The 27,868-nt window shown below is 40.6% G+C and overlaps 1 protein-coding gene across 4 annotated transcripts; it reads right to left on the bottom strand.

The window, feature by feature from the left end:
• Positions 1–7: 7 nt before the first annotated feature.
• On the bottom strand, positions 8–27,868 carry LOC126366573 (uncharacterized). Of its 4 annotated transcripts, none has more exons than XM_050009715.1 (12): positions 27,728–27,868; positions 26,965–27,082; positions 24,291–26,029; positions 21,894–24,210; positions 21,637–21,812; positions 20,930–21,107; positions 19,802–20,243; positions 19,625–19,728; positions 18,183–19,532; positions 16,423–16,654; positions 6,254–6,379; positions 8–3,730 (listed from the first exon to the last, which is right to left on the bottom strand). In XM_050009715.1, exons 2-12 carry the CDS (start codon positions 27,001–27,003, stop codon positions 3,696–3,698), a joined length of 6,738 nt encoding a protein of 2,245 aa, XP_049865672.1. In that variant the 5' UTR covers positions 27,004–27,082; positions 27,728–27,868; the 3' UTR covers positions 8–3,695. The 4 variants fall into 4 exon arrangements, with proteins under 4 accessions (XP_049865672.1, XP_049865673.1, XP_049865674.1 ...); XM_050009716.1 differs by having other exon boundaries at positions 16,432–16,654; XM_050009717.1 differs by lacking the exon at positions 6,254–6,379.

The following is a 27,868-nucleotide window of genomic DNA, read 5'->3' as shown; positions in this document are numbered from 1 at the left end:
ACGAAGATTTTATGTAATTAATTATCATAACATCTTTTATTCTATATTATTATTTTAAATTTTACATGCTTAGTTCAAACATTAAGAAAGAAATAATAATATTTAACATCTGGATAATATACAGCTCTATTTTATGATCCACTTAGCGATAAAAAATTATATAATATTGCAAAATATTCCATTGTTACATCGAAATACCTTACAAACCAAATTGGGAGGGGACAGACGAAGGTGGGTGCAATCACAAGAGGAAGTTACCAAACTAGGATCATATGGCAAACAGGTGGCCGCTTAAGTTCACCATAACAAAATATAGCCTTTACTTATTAATTAATTATAATATATACACACATCGCTTTTCTACCGAATGATATTATTAAGAAGATTTATCACAAAGATTTCTCTAATATGCTACAGAAACATGTAAAGTTAAACGCATTATGCCGCGACCAACTGCGCTACGCTATTGTAATTGCTCTATATATCTGTAATATATAACCTATTTTACTGAGGTCGCCCTGTAACACTTGAAACGCAACATTGTAGGCGGTGTACGAGTGAAACGTCAAGGCATAATATACTGCTGAGTATTGGATTCTCGCATTGTATCTACTCACGTCGCCGCTGCCAAAAAAACTCTGTACTACAGCCGGTTGCAGTTAAGTCTGAATTACACCCGGCGGCAGTGACCCCGACGATAGACACGTGACAATAAACCATAATCGTTACGATATATCCAATACAATACATCGACTGAATAAGAATTCTAATTTGAAAAGCGGTGGCCGAGTGTACGAACTGCTTACGGTCACAGCAAAACACACTTTAACACCCAGACGACAAGCAAGTATTCTATGAAACAACCAGATCAAAATATTTACATGTCAATTTCATCTTAGACAAATGACGTTATCACTCGAGACTGGCGTTCTTCGACTTCATCATTAATCTAATTGATTTATTATAAAAAACTCTTTTTACAATACAAAAATATAATAAAAAATTATGAATAAAATAGAAGCAGTTAAAACCATTCTGTGTGTAATTATCTATTTCCTATTCACTGCCTTTAGGCAAAAATTATTGCAACACGTTGACTAACATCTAAGTTTTTACTATGATTATGCATAAAACATTAAATTGCAATTCAATAAGTAGCTAGGTATTGATTTTATGGATAAAACATCCGTGGCGACTAACCAGGGGAACTGCACATACACAGGCCGTCTACATGTTGTGAGCAAATAATAAATATAAAAAAATCTTTAAGAAATCAACACTCCAAGTTGTGTACATGTTACTTAAAAATAGCACTACTGTGTTTCAAACTGTGAATGATCTATGTCTACTACATCTTGGTACATTCTAGCAATGCATTAACTACTATAGTTACAGAACTAGCAATCAGTTTCAGTGGTTAATCACCAGCAAGTACGGTGCGTATGGCTCTGCGAGACTGCGGGCGCTCCCTAGTCCGATATCATCATTTTAATGATTCCTTACAAAATACGTAATAATAAATGAGACTTCGCGGCTCAGCCGGACACCTCTCGATGTAAGTTACACAGGCGGCACAATATTTAGCTATACATAAAAGCCTGTACATAAGACTAAGGACATACATCCTCACTGAAAATTTCGCTACAATCCATCTACAAATTTACTCTGCAGACATCAAATACATCAACTTTGAGCAACATTTGGGATGGAGTTGACACTGGGTTTGTCTATTTTATCGATTAAGGCTTTTGTGAAAAACAATCTTTAACAAAGGACATTGATATTGCAACAATTGAACACAAAGAAGATCACTACACTATGGGTCTCTACCACAACATAACTGGGGGGTTAAAATGGCCACATCGAAGCAATTCATCTAAGAATATTGCTTAATATTGCTATTTGACAGTTGTTTGCAAATGTCAAATTGAAATATTGCTTTCTTAGATGAATTGCTTCCATGTGGCCATTTTAACCCCCCAGTTCCTGATTCTACTCTATCACCAAGGATTAGAGCTCCGCTTACTTGGTGATTATAAACTATATCATATAGACTATAACGAACAGAATATTTTGCAAGTACGTTACTTTACTAGTCAATCACTGGGTTTTGGGCGACTATGTACACGATTAGAGAAGACACTGATTCGATGCATCAGAATGCTGTTGAGCGCTTCAAACGACCGACTTAAAATACTGAAAAGGTTTTAAAAAAAATCACTGCGACCTCCACAAGATACGCAGAAATTAGTTTTTGGTGTTGCTCAAAATCCGATACTTCTAGCAACTTCGATCATTAAATGATCACACAGGTATATGATCGAAGACTTGCAACCAAAAACATCCGTACTATTGATTATTGTATGTTTGCAAACAATCACAAGGTTTTTAGTAACACTATTGATATTATTGGCTATTTTATTAGTGTAGTATATTACTAATAATGTTTTTTTCAATGTTACATTTTTTTAATAATTCAACAGTAAAGGAGATTTTGTCCCATCATTATACTTGATAGACTATCAATCAAATATCGTTTGCGAGCAACACTAGTAATTTATTTAAGTAGAATAACAATTCAAATAGAGGCGATTACTCCACCGACAAGAGCGCAGCTCTTAAATAGAGAGAGAAAAATTCAAATAATAATTATATTCGCTCGATGACAATATACAACGCGGGTGCGCCACTGCGTTACAGATTAGACCAAAATTTAGAAACATCGGTCGTTGAGATCAACTCTGTTGTTATGGACGAAATCGATATACAGACGAACATCCCAGACAGAGTAACTTTAAGGAAATTAATATTAACACTAATTCGGTGTTTGTAAGTATATGTCGGTGTCGGCTCGCGGCTCGGCACTGCGCGGCGGATCCAAATAATATGGTGATATTTGGATCGATGCCAACGCAGCGCCCGCTGCTATTGTTGCAGTTATGCAGCGAATATAAATAGTGTGTTTATGTATGTACTCTCGTGTGTGTGTGTGTGTGTGTGTGTGTATGTGTGTGTGCGTGTGTGTACCGAGCCGCGAGCCGCCCGTACTCAACCCAGCTGCCAACCGGCTCGTCATGTGGACCAAAGACAACACTGCATAAACAACATGCGCTCACTTAAATCATAACACAGATTTAACCTCTAAAATGGCTAATGCGAATCTGTATCGACACATCTCTAAATTCTTATAGTTCAAACGTCTAACACTAACAAGAGACCTAGATACCTAGGACGAGTCAGCAGACCCCCTATATACGCTACAAAATGTAAAACAAATAATAAAAACAACTATAATTTACTTAAACATTATGCGTACAAAACCCTAGCCATCGTTCCTAGACGCCACTATCAATACATCGATAATAAATAAAACATATCAATAAGATACATAAACATTGTACATATATAAAAAATCTTTTATACCATTATACATACATACGTACCGAGTAGGTTCCCTACCTTATCTTAAAACTCTCCTATATACATTATGTACAGAGGGAAATAAAAACAATTTGTACTTGCAGAAAACCGTGAAAAATTAAACGTAGAAGTGAAACGGAAATATACAATTTTGCGCGAGCGCGCTCCTACGCGAGTTGATATAAAAGTTATATTAATTATTATATTACAGGCGACGCCGGCGCGGCGCCGTGAGATTTACAAAAATACGTCTTTATTTAGACGGAGGCCCGCCTCTACCTGTCGCAACGCTTCGCCGCACCCCCGCCCTCTGTGGGACAAACAAACGTACACGTTAGTTAATCACAATAAACACAACAAAAAACAAAACAAAAATGCTCGGTGAAACGGCCTGAATGTTCCCACTACTGGGCTGCCTTTTCTTGAATTAGCGGCGCGCTATCATGGTAGTTTTGACGTTTGCCCTGGTAGATTAAAAAGGCCACATCGAAGCAATTCATCTTAGAAAGCAATATTGTAATTTGACATTTGCGCATATAAAAGTAAGTGCGTAAACAAATGTCAAATAGCAATATTGCTTTCTTAGATGAATTATTAACTATGGAGCCAATAACTGTACTTTATTTATTGTCAATGATGAGGAGTCACAAAATTTATCGAAACTTGCAAATTGCAATACTAGTTCTAAACCTAAAAACTTAAGATTGTTCGGATTTGATTTTCAATAAATAAATCGTCATTTTACTTTACTATTGTAACGTGTCAAAACGTCTGTCATAGCGTGCCGCTAGTTTGAGGGCAGATTTTTCTATAAACGGTTAATTAATTATGTCAATGGAACAGCAGGAAAACTCTATTCTAAACTATCTGACTATTGAGAAATCGGCAATTGAATACCACAATTATCCATAGCCTATCTCATGGTATAAGAAGACCAGGTATGCTCAATCCTATGACAAGCTGCCATTGATAGCCCTTTGATGACGTAAGTGTTACCACTGTGTTACCATTAAATTGATATCTGCAACATTCTAAGGACGTAAATTTTATTATTGAAAATTAAGTGACTAATGTATTTAATTATTATTACTTGTCACATAAATAAAAACCACCAGTTTTAAAACTGTAAGTAAATCTTTTATTAAAAGTTCAAAATTTTCTTGCAAAGTAAATATAAAAAACATTGGTCGTGGGTAATTTATTTTTTAACAACGCAAATATTAGTGTTACTAAAAACCTTGAAATGTTAGCTGTCACTTTTGAGCATACCAGTGTGATAGCCGCGCCGCGCGGGAATTATATCGAGCGCTTCGACCAATAAACGATACGAATGCTATCTACGTAGATGGAAGTCAAACGGTTATTGGTCAAAGGCTTCTATATAATTCGCGCAGCGCGCGGCGCGGTTGTCCAATGTCGCCTGGCGGGAGTCTAGTGCCGCCTGGCTGGAGTCGCTCACCGGGCCTCCCTCAACAGGGTCTCACCTGGTGGGCTGACTCGCCGGCGGCACCACCGGACTGACACTGGGCACACGGAGGGGCGAGTCTCGCCCGCCGAGGCCCACCCCCGTGCCCCGCCCGTCTTCGCGGGCGGCGAGAGCGCCAACATTAGAGGGGCCACGCCCCAGAAATGTCTCCCCGCCGCAGACTTCGCCGGCCGAAGAAACCCAACGGCCAAACAGCCGCAGTTGTTGTGCAGAGCCTACTGGTTTTCTTATACCAAGCCCAAGCTACCTCAAGTACAGTGGTGTATGTAAATCATAATACTATAATCAAGCGATATTGATTTCTCAGCGTTTTTACTTACGTTTGAACTGCACAACAATACCGACTTTCTTTAATTATACACAAAATGCCCCCGATTCCTGCAGACACCTCCTAATTTTATTTTAAGTTATACCTGTCATTTTTTTATCCGCCGAAAAGGAAAGGGACGGATATTTCGTCGTTCCTTTTGGGCGGATAGGAAAATGACAGGTATAACTTAAAATTAGGTGTGTACAGGAATTAGCACCAATGTTGAACAGTTTATAACTATGACTCAAATAAAATCATTATGGTTCAATTCTACGGAAGTAAGAACGTAGAGAAACAAGCGATTTGGCGCCCTTTACCAGTTAGTAGCGACTATTAGTTTATACAACCGTGTGAAAGAGTTTTTTTGTTTCACCTTACCCACACCAGCCTTCGCGGCACGCGCGAATTATATCAAGGGCTTCGACCAACAGCCGTTCGATGTCTATCTACGTAGATAGCATACGCTGCGTTTATTGATCGAAGCCCTCGATATAATTCGCGCCGCGCGTGCATCATGCAGACCCTGCAGATTGGGTGGGAGGTGAAATTGACCAGTTTTACCGAATATATTCGCGAATGCATTAGGCGTTATCATTACAAATAGCAAGAACCAATGTCAACGGCGATGACTTTCCCATCTCCCTTCTACCGCCAGTCTCCTAATTCCATGCATAATGGAGATTTACATTCTTATTACAAAACAATACGGCACGAAAGAAGTCCACTTATTTTAATGGAAATAATTGACAAATCACAATAAATTTGCATCGAATTAAATGACAGGGTATAGAAGAAACTGCGCTGTAGCTAAGGGTCATTGGCGTTTAGGGCGAAATCCTAAAATTGCGCCATTAAAAGATTAAACAAAAATATAACTAAAAAAGATTTTTTCTTGAGAAAAATGCTTAGTCGGTTGCGCCCCTCAAATTTTGATGCCTTGTTGCCAGCCCCTAGCCACGGCGTAGGGAGTAAATCCTGATCCTGGCTATAACTATGACCATTGTCTCAGCAAGAAGTCGTAGCAGCTCTCTACATACCGGCGGCGTCAGCGGGCGGGCGCGCTTCCTCGTCGTCAGGGAGCGCGAGCCCGAATTCTCTGCGCAGGCGCGAGCTTAGCTTCTCGCGCTGCCGCTCAGACGCCGTCGGCTGCGCGTCGAACACGCCTGCGCAACACCCCCAGTTATAAAGCCTGTTACTGTGTATCTTTGCGGCTTTAATTATACAGGCTGTTTGAGTTATAAGCCCATTTTTCGCCGCTTTACAGGCTATTTAAGTTATAAGTTGCGGCTTTAACTGTATAAATATTATATACAAGCAAGTTAGAAGGCTATTTATGTTTGCTCCTTATTGTGCCAGTTACTTTGTATACACTTAACAGCTTTAACTACATAATTATTGTGTATACAGGCTATTTTCCTTCTAAGCCAGTCACCTCTTGACAACAACTACTTTATACAGACTATTTAAATTCCACTGGTGACCTTAGTAATGCCCATTTGAGGGGGTGTTATAAACAATATTTTTGCGGCGAACCGACTGTTATTATTTAAAAAAAACCGTAGTTATTATCTTGATAACATGTTTTTTCTTTGCGACTATTACCGCCTTGTCAGAAAACGAAGACTAAAGATATTGGTGGTAATTCCTGTACACACCATCTAATTTTATTTTAAGTTATACCTGTCATTTTCTTATCCGCCGAAAAGGAAAGGGACGGGTCATTACCCGTCCCTTTGCCATTGGACAGGCATACAATTTATGGAACACACGTCAATTTTAGGCAAAAATCTAAAACCGTCCAAAAATTTTACATTAGCCGATAACCTAACCTAACCCAACAAAATTATCTCGCTGGTATGCAAACCGTTAGACGTGTGCTGTCAACTTAATTCTGTCGGGTTCATGCCCAATGTAAAATTTTTAAAAGGTTGTTTTAGATTTGTGCCTAAAATTGACGTGTGTTCCATAAATTTTATGCCTGTCGATTATCCGTCCCTTTCCTTTTCGGCGGATAAGAAAATGACAGGTATAACTTAATTAGATGGTGTATACAGGAATTAGCACCAATATCCTATGTATTCGTTTTGTAACAAGGCGACTTAGGTTTAACTCGTCACCACTATACTAAGCCTATTGAGGGTAGCAGGTGTTATAATAATATCAATATTGTTTTGCAATCTAGAGGATATTTTATTCACAATTCGGTTAAAAAAGCAATATTGCAATTTGAAATTTGCGCATGCATAAGTGCGCAATGCAAATGTCAAATAGCATTATTGCTTCTTTAGAATGAATTGGTTCGTTGTGGCCTTTTTAACTCCCTAGTTCTGTTGAGGCGTTCAGTTCGGTTATAGAGAGTTTTTAATTCTAAGTTACCCCATGTGGATTCAGCACCATTATATGCTATTTATTTATAATTGTATGTAATCAAGCTTGTATCGTATGAACAAATGTGTTAACAGCGTATGTTAGAACAAAAAACATTTCTATGAATAATTAATATTCCAATGTGTTACAAGTTACAACGCAGTACGGCCTGTTTCAAGGACGTGCCGCTCGTGAGCATTATTGATAATATAATTACGCTTGAAGCAGCGCTTTATTGCGCCACATTCTTGTAATTGCCTAAATACGGCGATTACTTTATTAATTGGTGTTTAAATATTTTACACATAACATAAATAGCCTATATACGTCCCACTGCTGGGCACAAGCCTCTGCTCAATCAACCGGAGGGGGTATGGAGCATACCCATGGTGGAGGTGTTTTTACGGCTAACCGCCAGGACCAACGGCTTAACCCGTGGGGTCACTGACGAAATCACTTTGTGAGACCGTCCTTTGTTTGGTAAGGACTTTACCAGCTTGAATCACCTGAATGTCTGAGAAAATAAGTCGATTCCATGCTCGGGCACGTTAAATATTTTAATACCTTTTATAGTTTTCGTTAATAAGAATGCACACAGACATACATAAACAGCCTATTTACATCACACTGCTGGGCACAGCAACCTCATCAACCGGAGGGGGTATGGAGCATACTCCACCACGCTGCTCCACTGCGGGTTGGTGGAGAATAAGAATGCAATATGTATTAATTACTTAAGTGTTAGTTTTCTAATATGGGTGGAGCATTTGTTTCAAAACAGATATTAGAGTTTTGATTTTAAGAATAGGAATCACCTTTATTTAGTTTTAGATAGGACCTTCAAGCCAACTAAAAAAATACGATTAAGATGATCCGTGCCTCGGAGGGAAGTTTTTCTATATGCCTCTGACATATTTTTTAACAATTATGTACCCGAGCAATGAGTAAAAATAGGTAATTATCACGCATGTAGATGGACAGCGCCATCCATTTTTTCGGATTGTGGTCCGGGGAATCCGGAGGTCTAATCGCTGCAGAACCGAAGTACACTTTATTATGCCAAATCAACGCTAAAGCGTGCCACTAGTTTAGTCGGGTAGCCGGGTTACAGTTATATAACATGAGTTATGCAGCAAGTCCCTCGTGGGCACAGCGCGTGCACTGTTTATTTGTCCGATAAACTATTATATAGTTCACTTTCTATTTTAAACATTGATTGCGAAACCTCTCATATAACACTGGTTATTCCAAACTGATATTAAAATGGTTATAATGTTCACATTTTTTAAACATAACAGCATCACGCCTAGTTCCCGAGAGGGGTAGATAGAGATGTCTTCTTCTCTCGTGTGGGTTGAGAGGTGGATTACCAACCTCATCAAACCTGGTGTCAGGGCTATTGAGCCGCCCTGACATGGCTCATGTAACGACTTACATCAGTAAGTAACCGGGACCAACGGCTTAACGTACCTTCCGAGTCACGGCTCATCTTACTTTCGGACAATCAGGTGATCAGCCTGGAATGTCCTAACCAAACTAGGGATCAAAAAGGATTTTTTGTGATATTTCCAAGGGGGCGAATAAAGTGACTGCAGTCTATTACGTTTTTTTTTGCTAACAGTCCGCTGACTCTAAGTTTTGGGCCGATACTATTTAGTTTGCCATTGACACGATAAGAAGATGGTATATTTGCTATAGATTAAGTAATAATAATAGGGTAGGTTCCATATAGTCAAATCAGTTACTTTTTAATAAACGTCAAAACGCGAAATTACTATGGAATTTGTATGAAAAATCAACCTGTGACGTCATAGAAAAACGTGAGAATTGAAATTCATAAAAGTTAAATAGAAAAAGAAAACTTTTTTGTCACCTTTAGATCTGTCTTTAGTTAGTAAAATCAGAATTTTATCTTTTGCCTAGGAAACTACCCAATTCTTATACAAATCCTATGATAATCTAATACGATCTCAATTGGATTTAGTCGCATTTGTTTTAATCTAATAGGATTCGTATTATAAACCTCTTGCGGTAGAGATTTCCAGAATAGTTGACATTCGGTCTTATAACTTTATATCATTATTATTATACTAAATTATTGAAAGTTTTCTACAAAGTGTCGTGAATAACTAACATTGGCTTTGTAGTCGGGCGGAAACGCGGCGCCGCTTAGTTTTATCAATTGATAACAATGTTGGCGTTTACAGCCGTGTATGTTGACATTTCCTCTCGAAGTGCAGTGATAGGAAACTTGGGCTTGTTTATATACTACTGTTGAAGTGAAAGGATATCTTTGCGACGTGCTTATGAAAGATTTATAATTTCGATGGCTATGGACTTTTGAGTATTTATTTATTTATTTATTTCTCTCTCTACAAAGGATCAGTTAATAACTAATGGGTACAAAATGTTTTGAAAGAATACCTTTGAGAGAGCTGGAGTCTGTACTGGGCTCGAAACCCGTATTACAGTTCACCAGGCTCCCCCCCTCTGAACTATGTAAAGTGCTATACTAATTAATTAAGGGCATTATAGCACGTAGTATGTTACACATGTTACATAACAACTCAAAAGAGAAATAATACATTAAAAAAAAAAAAAGGATAAGAACTAAAAACAGAATAGCAGAAAAAAAAATAAAAAAAAATAATAATTAAGATTAACTAACCAGTACGGTATGCTCGTGTGTGTGTGTGTGTGTGTGTGTGTGTGTGTGTGTGTGTGTGTGTGTGTGTGTGCGTGCGCGTGCGCGTGTGCGTGTGCGTGTGTGTGTGTGTGTGTGTTTGTCTGTATATACTTTATCTGTCTCAGTCTAGCCCTACGACTTGAGTCTTGGGATCAAGTTATAATTACTGATAATAATTATGAACTTACTAGAACAGAGATGTGTATGCATGAGTGGTGTGTGCGCGTGTGTGTGTGTGTGTGTGTGTGTGTGTGTGTGTGTGCCTGACATCTATATTCCAGTGTGATTATGATGAAGTGTAGTAGCTAGTCTACTTCAGGGTGACAATAATATTTTCAGTGTCCTCATAGTCAAGTCCAAGAAGCCATTTCCTAACAACTGCTTTGCATTCGTTCTTACAGAGTGGATATATATTCAGTAATTTATTGACATTATTGTATACATACCCTCCAAGAAAACAGTAAGACCTTTGAGCCAGACTAGTTCTAAAGTACACTGAGGGACAGACGGTATGCATACGGCGTTTATCGGTGATTTTAGCTGGGTCGTAGGGAGTCGAAGTGTGGGTATTTAAAATTAAGTTCAAAATAAATAACTGACGTACCGTAAGCACGTTACATTTTTTATATAATTCAGCGGTAGGGAACCAAAACGGTAGTTTCCATCCCACCTTTAGAATTGCTCTTTGTGTGCGTTCGAGTTTTAAGATGGTAGTTTTGCAAGAACCACCCCAGGCAATTATGCAGTATGAGACAAGAGACTCCCCAAGAGCCTGATAAACAAGTCTGAGTACCGCCTCATCCGCCACGTACCGAAGTGTTTTGAATATGTAAATAAGTTTACGGAGTCTAGATGAAAGACTCATGACGTGATCATCAAAACTCAGGAAACGGTCAACTTGAATCCCCAGGTATCTGATGGAGTTCGTACTACTAAGTGCTGGACAGCCGGAATGTGGGACGGACGGAGTAGATGGAGATCCACATCCATGGGCTACAATAGTATGAGCACTAGGTAGTGGCTGGCCCATCTTCGTGAGAGAAAAAGTGAGGTACTTGGTCTTATCAGTATTAAGGGTTAGGAGGTTAGCAGACAACCATTCTGTCACGATATTGAAACCTGTTTGAGCGTGATTAAAAGCCACTTCCCAAGTAGCACCATGGAATATTAAAGCAGTGTCGTCTGCGTAGGTGAAGATGTGACCGTTTTCAAGATGAAGTTGGCAGAGGTCATTAATATAGACCAGGAAGAGAGTCGGTCCAATGATGCTGCCCTGGGGCACCCCATAGGAGATTGGAAGTTCCGCGCTTATCATACTACCAATTTTGACACACTGGCGTCTACCCGAAAGATAGCTTTCGAAGAGGCAAAGTTGTTGACCTCTTATTCCATAACGTTCCAATTTCGCGATAAGGGTGGTGACAGAGATCGTGTCGAAGGCTTTGACTAGGTCAAGGAAAATGCCTACTACTTTTTGTTTCTCATCTAGTTTAGTAACTATTTCATTTGTTAAGTCCAGCACTGCATTACTTGTAGATATTCCAGAACGGAAGCCATATTGTGAGGTGGATAGAATTTTGTTTGATTCAAGGTATTTTATAAGTCTATTGTTGATTATTCTTTCTAGTAGCTTAGACAGTGTGGGCAAGATCGATATTGGCCTGTAATTGTTTACACAAACTCTGTCTCCGCCCTTATGTATTGGGTGTATAAGTGCGATCTTAAAAGCGTCTGGAAATGTACCGGAGCTGAGGGCTAAGTTGCATAAATATGTAATGGGAGGAGTCAATATATGAACATATTTTTTGAGAAACGAGCCAGATATATTGTCGGAACCCACTGCGCAGTCACCTTTAAGATTATATATTAAAGTTTCGATCTCAGCCTCGTCAGTTCCTAGCAAAACAAAATTGTTACAACGAGATGTAGGATTAGAAGGTCGAGACGGAACCTTACCGTTAGTTATTATTTTTTCAGCTAAGGTCTTACCTATGTTTACAAAGAACTCGTTAACGTTATTTATTGAACACTCGGGGTCTGCGCTTGATAAGAGGTCTTTTGAGGGTGCCTTTATTTTCTTGATGTGTGATATATCTTTAATAACGTCCCATGTCTTCTTACTATCTCTACGCGCATCTTTAAGTTTTTGTTTGTCGTGATTAATTTTGGCGTTTCTGAGTAACAAAGTGCAGTAGTTTCTATACCTTTTATAGGTTTTTTGTAAAATTTCATCATTAGGCGACCGTTTTAGTTTGAGGTGTAAATTATCTCGATTTTTAAGACATCTAAGAAGGCCTGGCGTCATCCATGTTTTCCTTATTCTTTTCCGGTTAGGGATGACTTTTAAAATGGTATTTTCAGAGATGATATGATTGAGAGTATTAATAAAGTAGTTTGTAGCTAGATTAGCATCTTGCATACTGTAAATTATGTTGAAGTCAGTTTCTAGGAGGCTAAGCTCAATTCGATCGTAATTAAGTTGTTTAATTGTTTTAACATTTTGTACGGCATCACTAACAGGTGCAGAATTGTACAGGAATAATAGGACTGTGTCATGGTCCGTAATTGACGTATGCGCAACAAAACAATGGGCTGGACTTTTAGTTTTTAAAATAAAATGGTCTAGGCAGGAGAAGTCTTTTCTTGTAGCTAGTGTATGAGCAGGCAACATACCATGGAAAGCGAGCATAGTTAAGTATTCGGAGGAGCGCTTCTCTTTATTTGTATCTGTGATATTAATGTTAATATCGCCTGTTATAATTATATTTTTATAGGAAGCTCCGAAAAAGTAGTCAATAGATTATCCAGGGATTCCAAGAATCTGTCGGTGTTACGATTAGCGGGTGGACGATAAATAGCTATAAAAACGGTTTCCCTATTAAATATTAGTACCAAGCAATTGGCATCATGGAGAGCCGGCTCAGCCACTGAGACATTGTGATCGCCACGATAGTAAACTACCACTCCCTCGTTTTGGGTTTCGTGTTGGGTAGTGGCAGCAGAGTTGTAGCTAGGGAGCAGTGGGATTGGGGGACCAGCAAGAAGCCTGCATTCTGTACATACTATCAGGTCCCATGTTGTATTACTTCTAGCGATAAGTGTGAGCAAGCTATCAAAGTTACCAACTATGCTTCTAATGTTTTGATTTAGCACCTTAAGAGAATTATTATGAACCCTAGAAAATTGTGAACAGTCCTCAATCATGCAGGTGGCAGATGTAGCCACCGAGATACTGTCTAGTTCGGTATTAACTATATTTATGGTATCGAATTCTATTTGTAAATAAAATAATAGGACCAGTAAATGTGCAAGGGCGTCGGATACTGAAGTGTAGTAGGCTGAATATTTTTACAGTGTAAGGTATAATGTTTGGGTGAGGTGAGTGGCTGTGTGGTTGTAAGTATGTGTATGTACGAGTATGAGTATTTTGTAAAGATGATTGTTTTCGCGGAAGGTGGATGTGTGATTGAAGTAGGTGTATGTAAGGGTATTTTTTTATGATAGTTAGGTATGTATGAGTGTTTAAATTAAGAGAGTTATGTATATACCGTATCAAGTAAAAAGTAATTAGTATACGGAATACAAAAAAATAGTTATAGGTGAAATAGCATAGTCATTTCGGGTTCTTCAATTCATGGAGATCTGTTTCCGAGGTGATACGAATAAGGGGGTGGCCGTCTGCTTTACGTAGGTAAATCAGGCCCCTGGATGTCCAGCAGTATGTGTATTGGTGTTCTCTTGCAAATTCACGGGCCAGGTAAAAAAGCCTTTGTGCATTTAGTGTAAGAAATTCTGATACAAACACGGGTTTCGGCGGGCCAGGGATCTTAAGATGGCTCGTATTCAGTTTTTCACCCTTTGGCCTTTCCTTATTGAAGTTTTTGATTGCTGTCGACAGCTTTTCTTTCATTAAGACAGAACTAAATTCCACTATTATAGGCTTAGTGGCTTCCTTGTTGGAGTTGATTCGATATATATCCTTGATGTCCGCTTGTTGAACATTAATATCAACTGTTTTGGCCATAGATTTAACCAATTCACACATCTCTAGCTTAGTTTCCGGTATCTTAGCATCAATAGTTAACCTAGGTACATTTCGAACTTCAAGTCCCGAAGCCCTAATTTTCCGTTCCAGTGTTTCAATTCTGTCCTCCAATGCTTTTATGCATCGTTTATCCTGCATTCTATCTTCTTCAAGGTTCTTCAGCTTTTAGGGCACGAACAACAGATTTCCACTCGTTGTGATGTTTTGTAGCCTCTGAGAGGCGTTGCTATGGCAAGCCGAGAGTTTTTTGCCTATATGCAGGAAATAATATGGTTAGAAGATAGATTTTTGTGTGACGCTACAGACCCTGAACACTCCATACACTTTTTTATCCTTACGCCCGCTTTATATAAATCCATAGGATTAACTATCTGAGAACTGATAGTAGGCAGCTAAATTACTCAATCGTATAACAATATTTTATGTTTACTTATTATTCTAAAGAACGTCTAGGGCCCTGTGCCGAGGTTTTTCTTGCAGCTTCTTTTCCCCGGCTATACAGGTTATGAGAATCTGCAGTAGTTTTAGGCGGATGAGACGTTCGTTATGTAAAAATTGAAGATTCAAAGTGTAACTATGTTACCTTCTGAAGATATTTTTGAATTTTCATTTACCGCGTAAGTGCGAGCGAGACAGATAACTCTCGCGCGCTCCCCCTTACTCCTTAGCGGCTTACGGCCATGTTAGACTAAAGTAAGACCCAGAGGGGAGGTCGACGCCCGCAATTGGTGGGGGGCGGAGAGTCACCGTTCCATACGCAGTATTTTCTTTATTCTATGGCTACACGAAGTGAAGACTAAGGGTGGTATTAATAAACTAATCTCCGCTGAGACTGCCCTCTAGATCATGCTCAAGTCCCTGTTTTTATATAAGAACTGTCACATTGACACGATCTTGAGGTCAGTCTCAGCTGAAAAAGAAATAATGAAATTAAGAAATTATGTATTACACCCTAAGGTTTCTTATTTTGGCTTTGTATTGTAATTATCTATGTTTTTTTTCGCTCCCATCCTAGAAACAGTCTAAACGTTATAAAGGGATTACTTTAAGTAGTTTACAGAATTAATCGAGTGTACCTCGCTCCTCGTGCAGTCCGCTGCGCAATGGAGCGTCGTACATTAATTGATACAATTGCCTCGCAACATTCTAATTCCCTAATCAAATATAGTGGCGACTGGGGAGTATTCACTTTTATGTTTTAATGAGACTGCGTATGGGGGAACTTATGTTTTTCGGAAGTCCTGGGTACGATTCCCGGTTTAACAAGAAATCACTATGTGAGACCGTCCGTGGTTTGGTCAGGACAGAACATTACAGGATGTAATGATCTGATTGTCCGAAAAGAAGATGATTCCGATTCGGCCGGCACGTTAAGCAGTAGGTTTCAGCTACTAAGTACATGAGCCATGTCAGGGACCTTTGCGGCTCAATAACCTGACACTAGGGTTGATGAGGTCACTGATCTCAGACTCCACACGAGGGAACATTTAGATAAACAAAAAACAGCCTACACATACATGACGCTCTGTTAGGCAAATACCAAATCAAATCAAAAACTTTCCAGATATGATCATCTTTATATTATGGGTTTATGCTTCTCTGAGTAATGAATCTACTAACTTGTTCCCTGATTGTAACACCATAATTTACGTAATTACAGAACGTAGCTGGAAAGTCCCTCATTAGGAGCGCTTTTGAATAACAGTGTAGAATTTAAGATCTATTTACTCGGTTTATCCACGCATCATACTTTACTTGTCTCATCATCCCTTTATAACGTATCCTATCCTAATAAATCATATAACTTACGAAATTATGTACCTGTAATTATACAAAAAGGCCGTAATTTCGCCGAGCTTTTAAACTTAATCTTATACACAGTTAAAATATCTTGATTAGAACGACTGCAATCAAAACTTTCTCACACTAGATTATATTCGATTTCTTTATTACAAATACAGTGTGAAAGATGTCACAAAAAGAGGACAGTACATTTATTTATTTACTGTTTCTGTTTTGTAATTCTAATCAAGCTATTATTAAGGGTAGCCTATTCAATTTACACCGAAACATGCATATTATTAAGTTAGTGAAACGTCGTAACCCACCTGGCTCACCTTTGGGCGTGTGCGAGGCGGATAGTTCCCTGTGTAGGCGTTGTTCGAGGTCGTCGACGGCGGCGGCGGCGGCGGCGTCGAGGCGCTGCGGGGACAGGGAGCCGGCGCCCGACGACTCCGAGGACCACTCGGGGCCCACCTCCGAGGCCTCGTGCGGTGGTTGCGACGCCTCGTCCGCTTGCGCTGGCCCCTTGTGGCGCTTCCGGTACTCCGTTATAGAGAGCTGTAAATAAGTTTCGAATGTAAGATCGAAGGTAAGTAGGAACTTCTAGAGTTCACGGTTAATGTCAAAAGTTACATAAAGAATAATATTTTCTAGAGTAGGTGGGATTGTCGCCAAACGCGAACCTAAAGTCAAGAGAAAATTAAGTTTGTGCATGCACGATTTGTTCAGGGATACAGACCACTATTCAGTCATAATATTTTGAAACTTGCTATTGTTACATCGCCGTAGACGTGGGGTCCCTGAAAGTGTTGAAATTCACTAAATAATAGATAATTTCACATGCATACACACGCCTAGGCAGAGATGCCTACAAAAACAACAACATAAACTCATGACTACATCCCAATTGGGGTAGTTAAGAGGCACAATCAAATAGCAAAAGTTCAGTCACTGAGCCCAGCGAATTATTTGTAAACAATGGTAAAATTATGAACCATTACTTGTCATAATTATAAAATTTATGTTTTGTAGGTGTTTTTGGTCTATTGTAGAAACGACATGTAACCAGGAGGGCTTAAGTGCCAGTGAATTTATTACTTTGCAAGAAACTGATTGGACTTTGGCAGCTTATCGTACATCCAACGCAAGATGAAATAAGTACCCACGCCTCACCGAGCTTTCTATTAGACAACGTGATAGATGCCTACCCCAACGGGATACAGGCTAACTACGATCCTGACACCACTTTCGCTTCTTCCACTATCATTGTCTTCATGCTTGCAGGATTTAAAGTACTCGTAACCTGGCCTTTCTTTAAAACATCCTGGATTTTATCGCGGTTAGTTATTTACACTAGTAATAAAGGGAAATTTAATTTATGTTTATATTGTAGGAAGACACTTTGAAGAATTTCAAATGCCTATTTTAAAAAATAGGCATATCTATTTTATCTATAGTAAAAATATTTAAAATTCTTCGAAAGCAGTCGAAGAATTCCTAAAATATATAAAAGTCATATTCAATAAAATTACAATACAGCATTATATTCGTAATTCAAATGGTTTGTGTGAACAATTAATTCAGGAATATGAGTAATTGGCAATTGATAAATGAAGTGATTGTTTTGAGTTGATATTTTACACTATGAAATAATCTGTTACTTTAGATTACTTTGGTAGATTAATCTTCCACTAGATTCTCTCTCGTGCTATTTAGTTCCCACATATTGTTGCCAAACTTCCTCAATTCAAGATCAGGTTTAAGAAAATTATCAATTCTAAGTATGAAACTAATGCATCAAATGCTTAAACAAATTTGGTGTCGGAGAATGTAATTAATTACAAAAACATTAAAACTTCTTGAACCATCTCTAGTTTCGTAAGAAGTGGGTAACTGTATTGGTTTGAATTCAATTATTACATGTAAACGAAAAGATATCTATTTTTGGGTTAATTTCATATCTAATCTAAGCCTTGACCCGAATAACGAAACGAAAACATGTTTACATAAAATGTGACAGGCAACCATAGTTTTATAAATTAGCAAAGAAAAAAGCATTATAGGAGTCACGTCGCAGACAGCTTACCTTCCTTCTGACGGGTTTGGGCTTCTCTGCGGGCGGCGGGTGCAGCCGCGGGTCGTTGGTCCGCGCGCCGTAGGGCTTGCTGCCCGCCGCCGCGACTGCAGGCGCCGTCGGCAGCAAGCTCTTGTTAGAACTCTTCAACACCCCCGACAGCAACACACTGTTATTAGAGTCCATATTGTTCACCCTAGTCAAAATCTCTTGAACACTTTTCAGTTCGTCCGCTGGCGTAATACTGTCCTTATCGAACAAACTATTCTCTAAACTTGTAGTCCTGTCTATCGCACTCTTTATTATCGACATGTTGGGCACGTTCTCGTTGATGGAGGTGTCGATGGTGAAGGATTGCGACATGTTGCTGAATATGCCGGAGAAGAGGCCGGTGGAGCTGAAGCGCGACGAGAAGGGCACGGTGGAGGTGTCCAGCACGGAGGGCCGCTCCAGCGTGAAGGGCTTGTCGTCGGCGCGCTCGGGCGGCGCCGGGGGCTCCTGCGGCAGCGGGATGGCCTCGGGCGGCGGCAGCAGCGGCATGGGGCTCGGCTCCTCCGGCAGCGGGATATTCTCGGGCGCCGGCAGCGGGATCGACTCCACAGGTGGCAGCGGAATATTCTCCGGCGCCACCAGCAACTTGCTATCTTCCACCCCGTCCTCGCCCCCCTCCCCGTTCACCTCCGAACACCCACTGTTCGTGTCGTCCGTCCGCAACTGAATACTGATTTGGTCATCCACCATATTGAGATCGAAATTCAAGTTCACTTTCTTCCGCTTTTCTTTTGGAGGCTTCTTATTTCTGCTCTTGAGTATTAGTATGTTTTCCGTGTGAAACGAGTGTATTTTCTTCTGTATGTCGTCCATCTCGTCGCGTTGCGGCGACGAGTTCCCGCTTGTGTCGGCGGACTGGCAGCTGTTCAGCTTCTCGTTCGGGCTCTCGATGCCTTTCATTTCGCTGTTGCTATTCTCGTTGGACTCGATCTTGGGCTGCGGTATCGTCGTGTTGTCTATCTCCATCGGGACCACTTTGTTGTAGCCCGTCTCGTCCTCGAGATTGTTGTTGTTGGTTTTAAAATCCTCCGGTTTGGGCAGTTCTGGCGGCATCTCATCTTCGGGCGTGGGCACTCCTATTATCCTTCTAATGTGCTCGCTGTCGTGAGGACCTTTGATGTTGACGTTGAGGACGTCGTGGTCGATGTTACACTGGTCGTCGGAGCCCTGCCCGCTGTCGGACCGCGTCCGGTCTCTGCCGTAAATACTGTCCATGATATTCCTCACTTTGTATTGCCGGTTGCCCGTTAGCCCGTCGTCTTTGACCGGAGAATCTTCAGACGTTAAAACGGGCGAAGTATCGTCATTACACTATACAAAATACAATCAGATTAGTAACATAAAAAAATAATAATTAAAATCAAAAAAATAAATAGATCGATGCTCAAATTTTAGTAACTTACAGGCACAATAGTATTCTGTTCACAGGATAAAGATTCCCGTGCTAATCTCCTCTTCTTCAAAGGCGTTACCATTTCGTTGGGCGGAGATTCTGAAACAAACGCGTCTACATTTCAACATAGCACATAATTCCTTAGGCTTTATAATGTTTTATGTTAAATATTATAATTGATACACACCAGCAGTGGGAGAGTCGCTTTCCTCGCTGATAGCTTGCCTGAGCCACCGTTTCTTGGCGCTGTGTTGTGGTATAACTGGGGTGACTACTTCAGCGACCTCTGCAGGGGGCGTGTTTCTGGTGATCCTTTTTGCCTTTTTCGGCGGTCTACTCCGGTCGCGGCCGGGCGTCCTAGGCGGCGAGGCCTGGGTCATGTCGTCTTCCATGTCGTGCCCGCTGAGGTCGCCGATCATCGTCGAAGCTACTCTTACAAGGCTCTCCAACGATGGAGCAGATACAAGAGACGGTCTGTATGGTGATCTGTAAGGCGATGGCGTGCGCTCTGGGGACCGGCCTATCCATTCCGTAGCGATCGTCTTTTTCGTTTTGGGCAGTTTGAACGCAGACTCGACAGAGCCGACAGCCGCTTCGACTAGTAAACACGCAGAGCTGAGGCCGAGGTCCTGTAAAGATAATGGCATGTTTATTTTTCTATATTGGTTAAGAAACAGTTGCACAGAATAGAAGTACATAATAATATCATCAGTAACGTAGACGCCAAGTTTCAGCGACTTTAAGCCTGTTTCTATTAAACTGTCCGATACTGTATTGCGAAACTTGTCAGCAAATGAAGAAACAGGTCTACTGAGACTAGATCTAAGAATACGTCCTACGTATCAAATTCATTAATAAATCAAAAGATACAAGAAACCTCTGTTGCACAGCAATATCCACAACACCCCAGAGACCCTACTATGTAAAAATATCTTTATTCAGTAGGTAACATAGTTACACTTTGAATCGTCAATTTTTACATAACAAACGTCTCATCCGCCTAAAACTACTGCAGCTTCTCACAACCTGTATAGCCGGGGAAAAGAAGCTGGAAGAAAAACTTCGGCACAGGGCCGTTCTTTAAAAAATAAATAAACATAAAATATTGTTATATAATTGGGTAATTTAGCTGCCAAATATCAGTTCTCAGACAGTTAATGCCATGCATTCATATCTTCTTAATAATCACTAACTTTATAATTTTATAATAACTGGGGGAGGGGTTCGGGATTATCCCCTGACGTCACCATATCGCTATTGGCAGAGTTCAGCTACCGCTGGTTGGATCAAACTAGTGTAATATACAAGCACGTACCTCAGAGACCCTGTTATCGGGTCGGTGGTCCTCCTCAGGCGGGGGTTGCAGCGAGCTGTTTCGCCTGGCAGGGGTGCGCGGGGGCGGGGCCTCGTCTCCTGACGTCACCATGTCGCTGTCGGCAGAGTTCAGCCGCCGCCGGTTGGATTGAGACGTCGTGCGCGCGCGGCCCTTGCGTCTGTAAGAGATCACAAAATAAACAATACCTAATAATACGCTGTCATCATATAAGAAGGCAGCTAAGTGACTTTGAGCTTCAAAGAAAAAAGGCTTGTATGATATTGGTAAATATTCTGTCACTCAAGCTCTTCATCCCAACAGAGGATAGAATTAGAAGAAGAGAAGACCATTTTGTAAAAGCGAGATAAAATGTTGCCTACAATTATTGTGTTAATAGTTCTAAGGACATGCCATTTTAGTTCTATAGTCCAATAAGAAACCGGTTTATATAATTAATAACTTAATTAATGCTTGCGGTAACGTCGTATGGGACTATTCTAGAATTTTTATATAGTTTACAAAAAATGAGCAATATTTTTTAATTTCTGTCCCGTATGTGGTATGGATACATTATAAAAAAGGAACTAACTTCTTATGTTACCTTTTCGCGCCTAAACCACTGGACCTATTTAGGGGCTAATTTAAATTGCACACCGCGGTATTAACGGAACTCAAAGAAATAGCTACTGTAATATTTGTCGACTTACTTTTTCCTCTTTTTCGACGTGCAGTGATCGTCATCATCATCTTTGTCTGCTGCGTGTGGGTGAGGGTCCGATTCTCTCCGCTTTTGCCTTTCCTTAACCTCTTGTTTCCGCTGTTCAGCCTTCTCCATTCGCTCGAACGCCTTCATAATCGCTTCCATTTTGCGCTCCTCTCGTGTCTGGAATGTTCGAGAAAATGTTAGAACAGTCCTAACTTCTAAATAAGCATTTGCATAGAATCTTATGAAATAAACTCTTACCATTTTCTTCTTCTCCTTTGTATTAGTTGGAAGTTTATCTTGGGAATCGTCAGTTTTGTCATCCAAGGAGTCCTGGTTGACTATCGCCTGTCGGCTGGTCCGCGCGGAGCGGTCGTGGCAGGCCGACTTGGCGACGTACTCTCTCGTCGCCGGCCTCTCATCCTCCACTTTCGGCTCTTCTACTTTTTCTTTCGGCTTCTTCTCCTCGATCGGCTCAACTTTCTCATGTTTTTCATCATCAGAGAAGACCGGCTCCTCAACTTTAACATCTTTCTCCTCGTTTTTAACTTTTTCTTCTGGAGGAGGTATTTCTTCCGGAGTTTCAACAGGCTCAATTTTGACAGGTTCCACTTTCGGCTCAATCTTTTCTTCGACAGGGGGCGCGGGCAGCGCCGGCGGCGGTGGCGGTGGGACTGGCTCAGCCTTCACAAAATCTGGCTCATCTATTTCCGGTTTCATCTCCTCTTTCGCTATCAAATTTATTTCTGACTTGATTTCGGTTATTATAGCTTTCATTGGCTCCTCGAAGGTGAGCGCCACGACGGCACTCTTTACGGGAGACATGGGTGTAATCTCATGTTTGATGGGAGATTTCTTTTCTGATTTTATTACAGGTACTGGTATGGGTTGCTCTTTTATAGGCGTGACAGGCGCAGGCGGTGGAGACGCCGGCGACGATGAACTCGAGCAACGATTCCTACTTCTCTTCTCTCGCGGAGGGTAATCTACGCTCTTTCTTGTTATAAGTGACGTAAGACCATTCACCTTGCAATGTTTAGGATTCCCGCAAGCACATGGCTGCTTAGCGCCATTGCTATCATGTCCAACTGTGATCTCAGTATTCGATTGTATTACACCGATAGTTACGAAATAAACGTGTAAAGCGCCTTTGACTATACAGTGTTGAAGCTCTGCGTTAGGTTTGCATGACCTTCGTACAAACCTCGCCTCATTACCATATGTCCTTGTGTCGATACAAATCTGTGTATTATCTTTTGGTAGTCGATAAAAGAACACAAACGGACCGGGCTTCTGGCTCCCCGCTCGCGCTGAATTCTGTAATTGTGGCCGGTGCTGGTTTGAAAGCATATATTTCCCTCTCAGTTCAATGACAGGAGTGTTTTCTTTTAAATCTTTCGTCGCAATAAGTATCTTGCCCCCGGCGTGCGGCACCGTGGTACATAAATGCGCGGTGATGGCGGACGCCATGTTGGGCGTGTTGCCCAGCTTGCTGCTGTACTTCATTATCTTGGCTCGCAGCTCTGGGCTGTAGTGGTTCGTCATCGCCTGTTCATAAGAGTCCTGCCAATGCGACTGATTGGTGAGACTCGAATTGTATTTGCTTCTGTTCATCATCATTTCCTTCTTTCGTTTCACCCTTTTCTCTGCAAGCTTTCTCTTAGTACCTTTTCGAACAACCTCCGCTTTCTTAGGTCGCTTCGGACCTCGTTTGGGTAGCGGCAGTGACGGTTGTGGCGCCGGTGGCAATACGGGCATGGCAGAATTGTATGTAGTTACTGAAGAACCACTAGTATCTGTGTACGTTGTCACAGTCAATAACCGCTTCCTTCTTTGTCCTGGTAATCTTCCACTTTCAGAGGAATCTGAATCTGATGCTCCTAAAGCACTCAGCTCTTCTCTCTTTCGTAACTGAATGGCACGAGCGTGACGTCGGTCGATGGACCGCGGTTGGCACAGTTCACACATGTACGCGTCTGGTATGTTCAGTCTGTCGATGCCCATGCAGTCTACGTGTTGCCACTCGCCGCACCGATCGCAGCATATCATATAACCGTCGTCATGAGTAAAGTCGCAAATGCATCGCGTTTTCCCTTCTTCCTCCCCTTCGGGCGCAGTCTCGGTGTCACTGCCGCCTCTAGCAGCTTGTCTCCTGTCGCCGTCCAGCGAAGATATCACTGAAGCTGCGTCATCATCTGGAATCGGCGGCGGCTGTGGCTTGTAAGTGAGAGCTCCCATCTGTAGAGACGTGACCGGCACGGGAGTCCCGGCCACGCTGGTCGGGACGGTCATAGGCAGCTCGTAGCTCGCTGTAGACGTTATTACTGGAGACGTTCTTTTGACTGGACTCATCGGTGAGGTTATTTGCGTCGGCGACATTATAGCCGGCGGCCCAGTGGCTACCGACGTGGGCGGCGTCACAGGAGCAGGCTGTTTCTGCCCAGGCAATGCGTAAGTATGATCCAGCATGACGAACGCTAAGGCCTGGAAAGTGTATCTCCTTAATTCCTCTGAAAGATTAGGCCTCTCCTCCATACCGATTATATCGTCTGCCGTTAACAGGGTCGTTTTATCGCCACTGAAATAAAATGAATATAATATTAGTACCAAAATAAGTAGTAATACATTACAAACAAAACCAATTCGATATATACTTACAAAACTATCCTTTTCTGATTGACGGGTTTGACTTCCAACTCCTCAATGATTGTGGGTTGCTGAGGTGGTAATGTGTGATTGATAGTATTTGGGCTCGCCTGGAACATCAACTTAGGTTGTGATAAAGACTGCAAGATCTGTGCAGTTAGTTGCTGATTAGCTGATACTTGTGATGTTGAACTAAGCTGCTCTGTGGTTCCATATGTTTGGACATATCTTAAGTTAGGAGTCGATCCCGACTGCACGTAATGCGGCCCTTTCGGCAAACTAGTGGATATAGGAGCGGTGGAAATTAATACAGGCCCACACGGCGACTGTAGCACCAGTCGCTCGCCTTTGGCGGGAAACTTTGAAATAGGCATAGTTTGCTGCGGCTTATGCGGAGGACTGCCCACTTTTTGTATGATTTTCGAAGTGTTCGAGTCCACAACACCGTAAATTGGCTGTTGACTTTTGTATGTAGCGACACCGGCGACAGGCCAAGATTTCCCTTCGGATTTGTGCGCCGACCCAGTCTGTTGAATTATTTTAATGGCTCTCGACTGATTCTTCTGACTGGACACTTGGTTCGAACTTTTCGAGCTTTTAAATGCATTGACAGATTTTCTCCCCGAGTGTACTGACATCTTGTTAGGTCCAGACACGACGCGGGACAGTATATGGCATTGCGTGTTACCTGACGACGCCGCGACCATTGCGTTCAGATTAGCACCGTTATTTACTTTACTTAGCGTCTTATTTAAATTTGTGGTTTTCGTAAATGTATTACTGTATGATACGTTCTTTATTGGACTGTTGTTAACCACTGTTGGCGAAATATTTGAGCATCCGATCAGCGACTGGCTTTTCGGTGGCTTCGTGCATAACACAGAGCTGTTCATGTGCTTCTGTGGAACTACATTTGTGCTTAATTTGTAAACATGATTCTGTGTGCCATACACTGGTGAGGGTAGCTCTTTAGCATTGGTCAGGTATGGCTGTGCATAATTAGCGTTCTTAGGGAGAGGTATGTTACTTAAAATCTGCACTTTAGAAGTCTTCGGTCGATTGACGTAATTTGTCTCTGTTACGAGGTTTGCTCTTCTACCCAGTGGATTTGCGTCACTCACGTAACTTTCGCTGGTAATTATGATCTGTGATACGCCTGCTGGTGTTCTGTCATCTTCAATTTTGTTATCTGTAGTTGTAGCACTGGTTGCGAGAATGGTAGGCAGCCAGAGAGTCTGGCCGCCTGACACATCTTGGGATAAGTTTTGTATTGTAGTGATGTTGCCAACAGCAGCATCAACATTAATTGTGAAATTTTGTGGCAGCTTAGTGACATTCTGAACAATTGTAGTGTTCAATGGTGCTTGGATAAGAGTTGTAGCATTTTCTACATAGTTGCCATCACTTGAATCATCAGCTTCTTGCACAATGGGATAGGCTATTCGAGCCACATTGTCCATAGTAGCCTCCTCAATATGCACCATTCCAGAAAGAGAGTCTATAGGGATCACGGTGTCACACTTCTTATCACTAATATGATATTCTACTGCTTTATCTGCTTTGTTATGAATAGATTGGATAATGCTTTCAGGATTTGTGGAATCAGGTTCAGGATCCCCCTCGGTAGGGGAGAGAGGCGTCGCCCTAAGCACAGGGGTTCGTACACTTGGTACACTCATAGTAGTCTCTGTTAATTTATGATCCAATACATGTTCATAAATATTTTCACTGGAGGTGGCCGGCCCGTAATCCTGAAACAACAAAATAAAATCCCTTAAGATGTTGTTCTTAATTGCAAGTTAACAGATAGTTAATATATTCCTGTATAACAGTAGTAGGTATTATTTATGTTAAGAACTTGAACATAATATTATTCATGTAATAAATTGATGTGCAAGGGTAAACAGTAGTGATTTAACTGAAAAAAAAGTCACTGACAATTATTATACATAAGAGGTACTGCTTACAGGCACAGTAAATTCTAGATTTTTTCGTAAATACATGTTTTATAAACCAACAGAGCAGCCAATGCCCTCATCCACTGAATTTATTATCATACAATCAACATATATTGCACTGTGAACAACCCAAGTAGCTGAGTGACAATCATATCAAATGTCCCCGTTTAACACAAAGTCATGATAATAATAACTCAATAATGTTACATAAAAAAATCACAATCAACTACTCACCAAATTATCTGCAAAACACTAAATAAATAATAATTTAAACAGGTATTCAATAAATACAAATCTGTTTGAAACTCTTTATTAATTACAATAGCAAAACTATAATATGCAGTCATCTACTTTGAGATCTGTGTAATTAATCTTTTAATAAGACTAATCTACAGCAACATGAAGATGAATATGATGAGACAAAAAGACAAAATTGTTGTGTTGTGTTGAAGATCACTTCAATTTTACTTAAGACTACATAGGTAGGTACAGTACAAGGTATTATAAATTCTATATTACAAATAGCAGTATATAGAAGTGGGTAAATGAGTTTTCTTAAGTAGCACAGCAGTGAAACATAATATAAGTACCAGAAAAACCTATTAGAACCACAAAATGGTATACAGTCCTGTAAATAATGACACAATGATGGCAATGTTAGGAATGAAAGGTTATGCTAGGATGATGGTCTGTCTATGTCTGGAGGTAGAGTAACATATTGTACTTACTTGCCGGGCCGCTGGTTCGTATTCTGATGTGGCTGACATGCTGTAAATATTATCATCTTGGGTCAAGCCCGAGATGACGCCTTGGAGTGCCCTGGGCCTCCAAACTTATTTCATGTGACTGCAATCGAAAATTGACTTTTTACCCATATATCTTCATAATTCTCACAAATACACGCGATGAGCATCATAATATTCTTGGTATAATATTTTTAGTCCATAAATAGGATATGACAGTCGAGGTCATTGTTCCACAAAATAGCCGTAAGTCACTTTTATTTCGATTCCTACGAGAAAATATAAAGAATAAAAGCAAAACAATGCATTACAAACGCTACAAAACCGATATAAATGGAAAAAATAAGTGGATAGGTTAATCTACTGCCGCCATTATTGTGGCACGGAAACTGAAATGTCTCTCGAATAAACATCAAAAAAGTAAACACTAACCTATAATGAGAAATATAACTGGGATAAATGATTTTTTCCATGAAATAATTAGGTATAAGTTAAGAATGAGGCAGCCTAACCCGCTTAGTAACAAAGGGATGAGAAATATAAGTACATACGAAAATGAGGTTTGTATATTTATAACACTATAAGAAAGTAATAATGACTTAACTTTGCTTATTTCACGGGCAAGTAACGCTAGGATATGAAAAAATACTATGTATAAACCGAAAATGACAACATCACAAAAGTTGGGCACTACGAAATCCAGATGTAAACACTTTTCCAGAAAATAGTTAAGGAAATCCGTACTAACCTGTTCACAATCAAATTAACAACACCTGGGACGTAGCGAAACGATTTCTATTAAATAATTGCATAGCACATATGAAATAGGCCTCAAAGTCCGAAACTACGACCAAAACATTCACAAGACTCGAAGATGGCGGCCATTGCA

Source organism: Pectinophora gossypiella, chromosome 5 (genome assembly GCF_024362695.1).
Source record: "Pectinophora gossypiella chromosome 5, ilPecGoss1.1, whole genome shotgun sequence".
In the NCBI taxonomy this organism is placed as follows: domain Eukaryota; kingdom Metazoa; phylum Arthropoda; class Insecta; order Lepidoptera; family Gelechiidae; genus Pectinophora; species Pectinophora gossypiella.
This window is presented reverse-complemented; position numbering and strand designations above follow the sequence as displayed.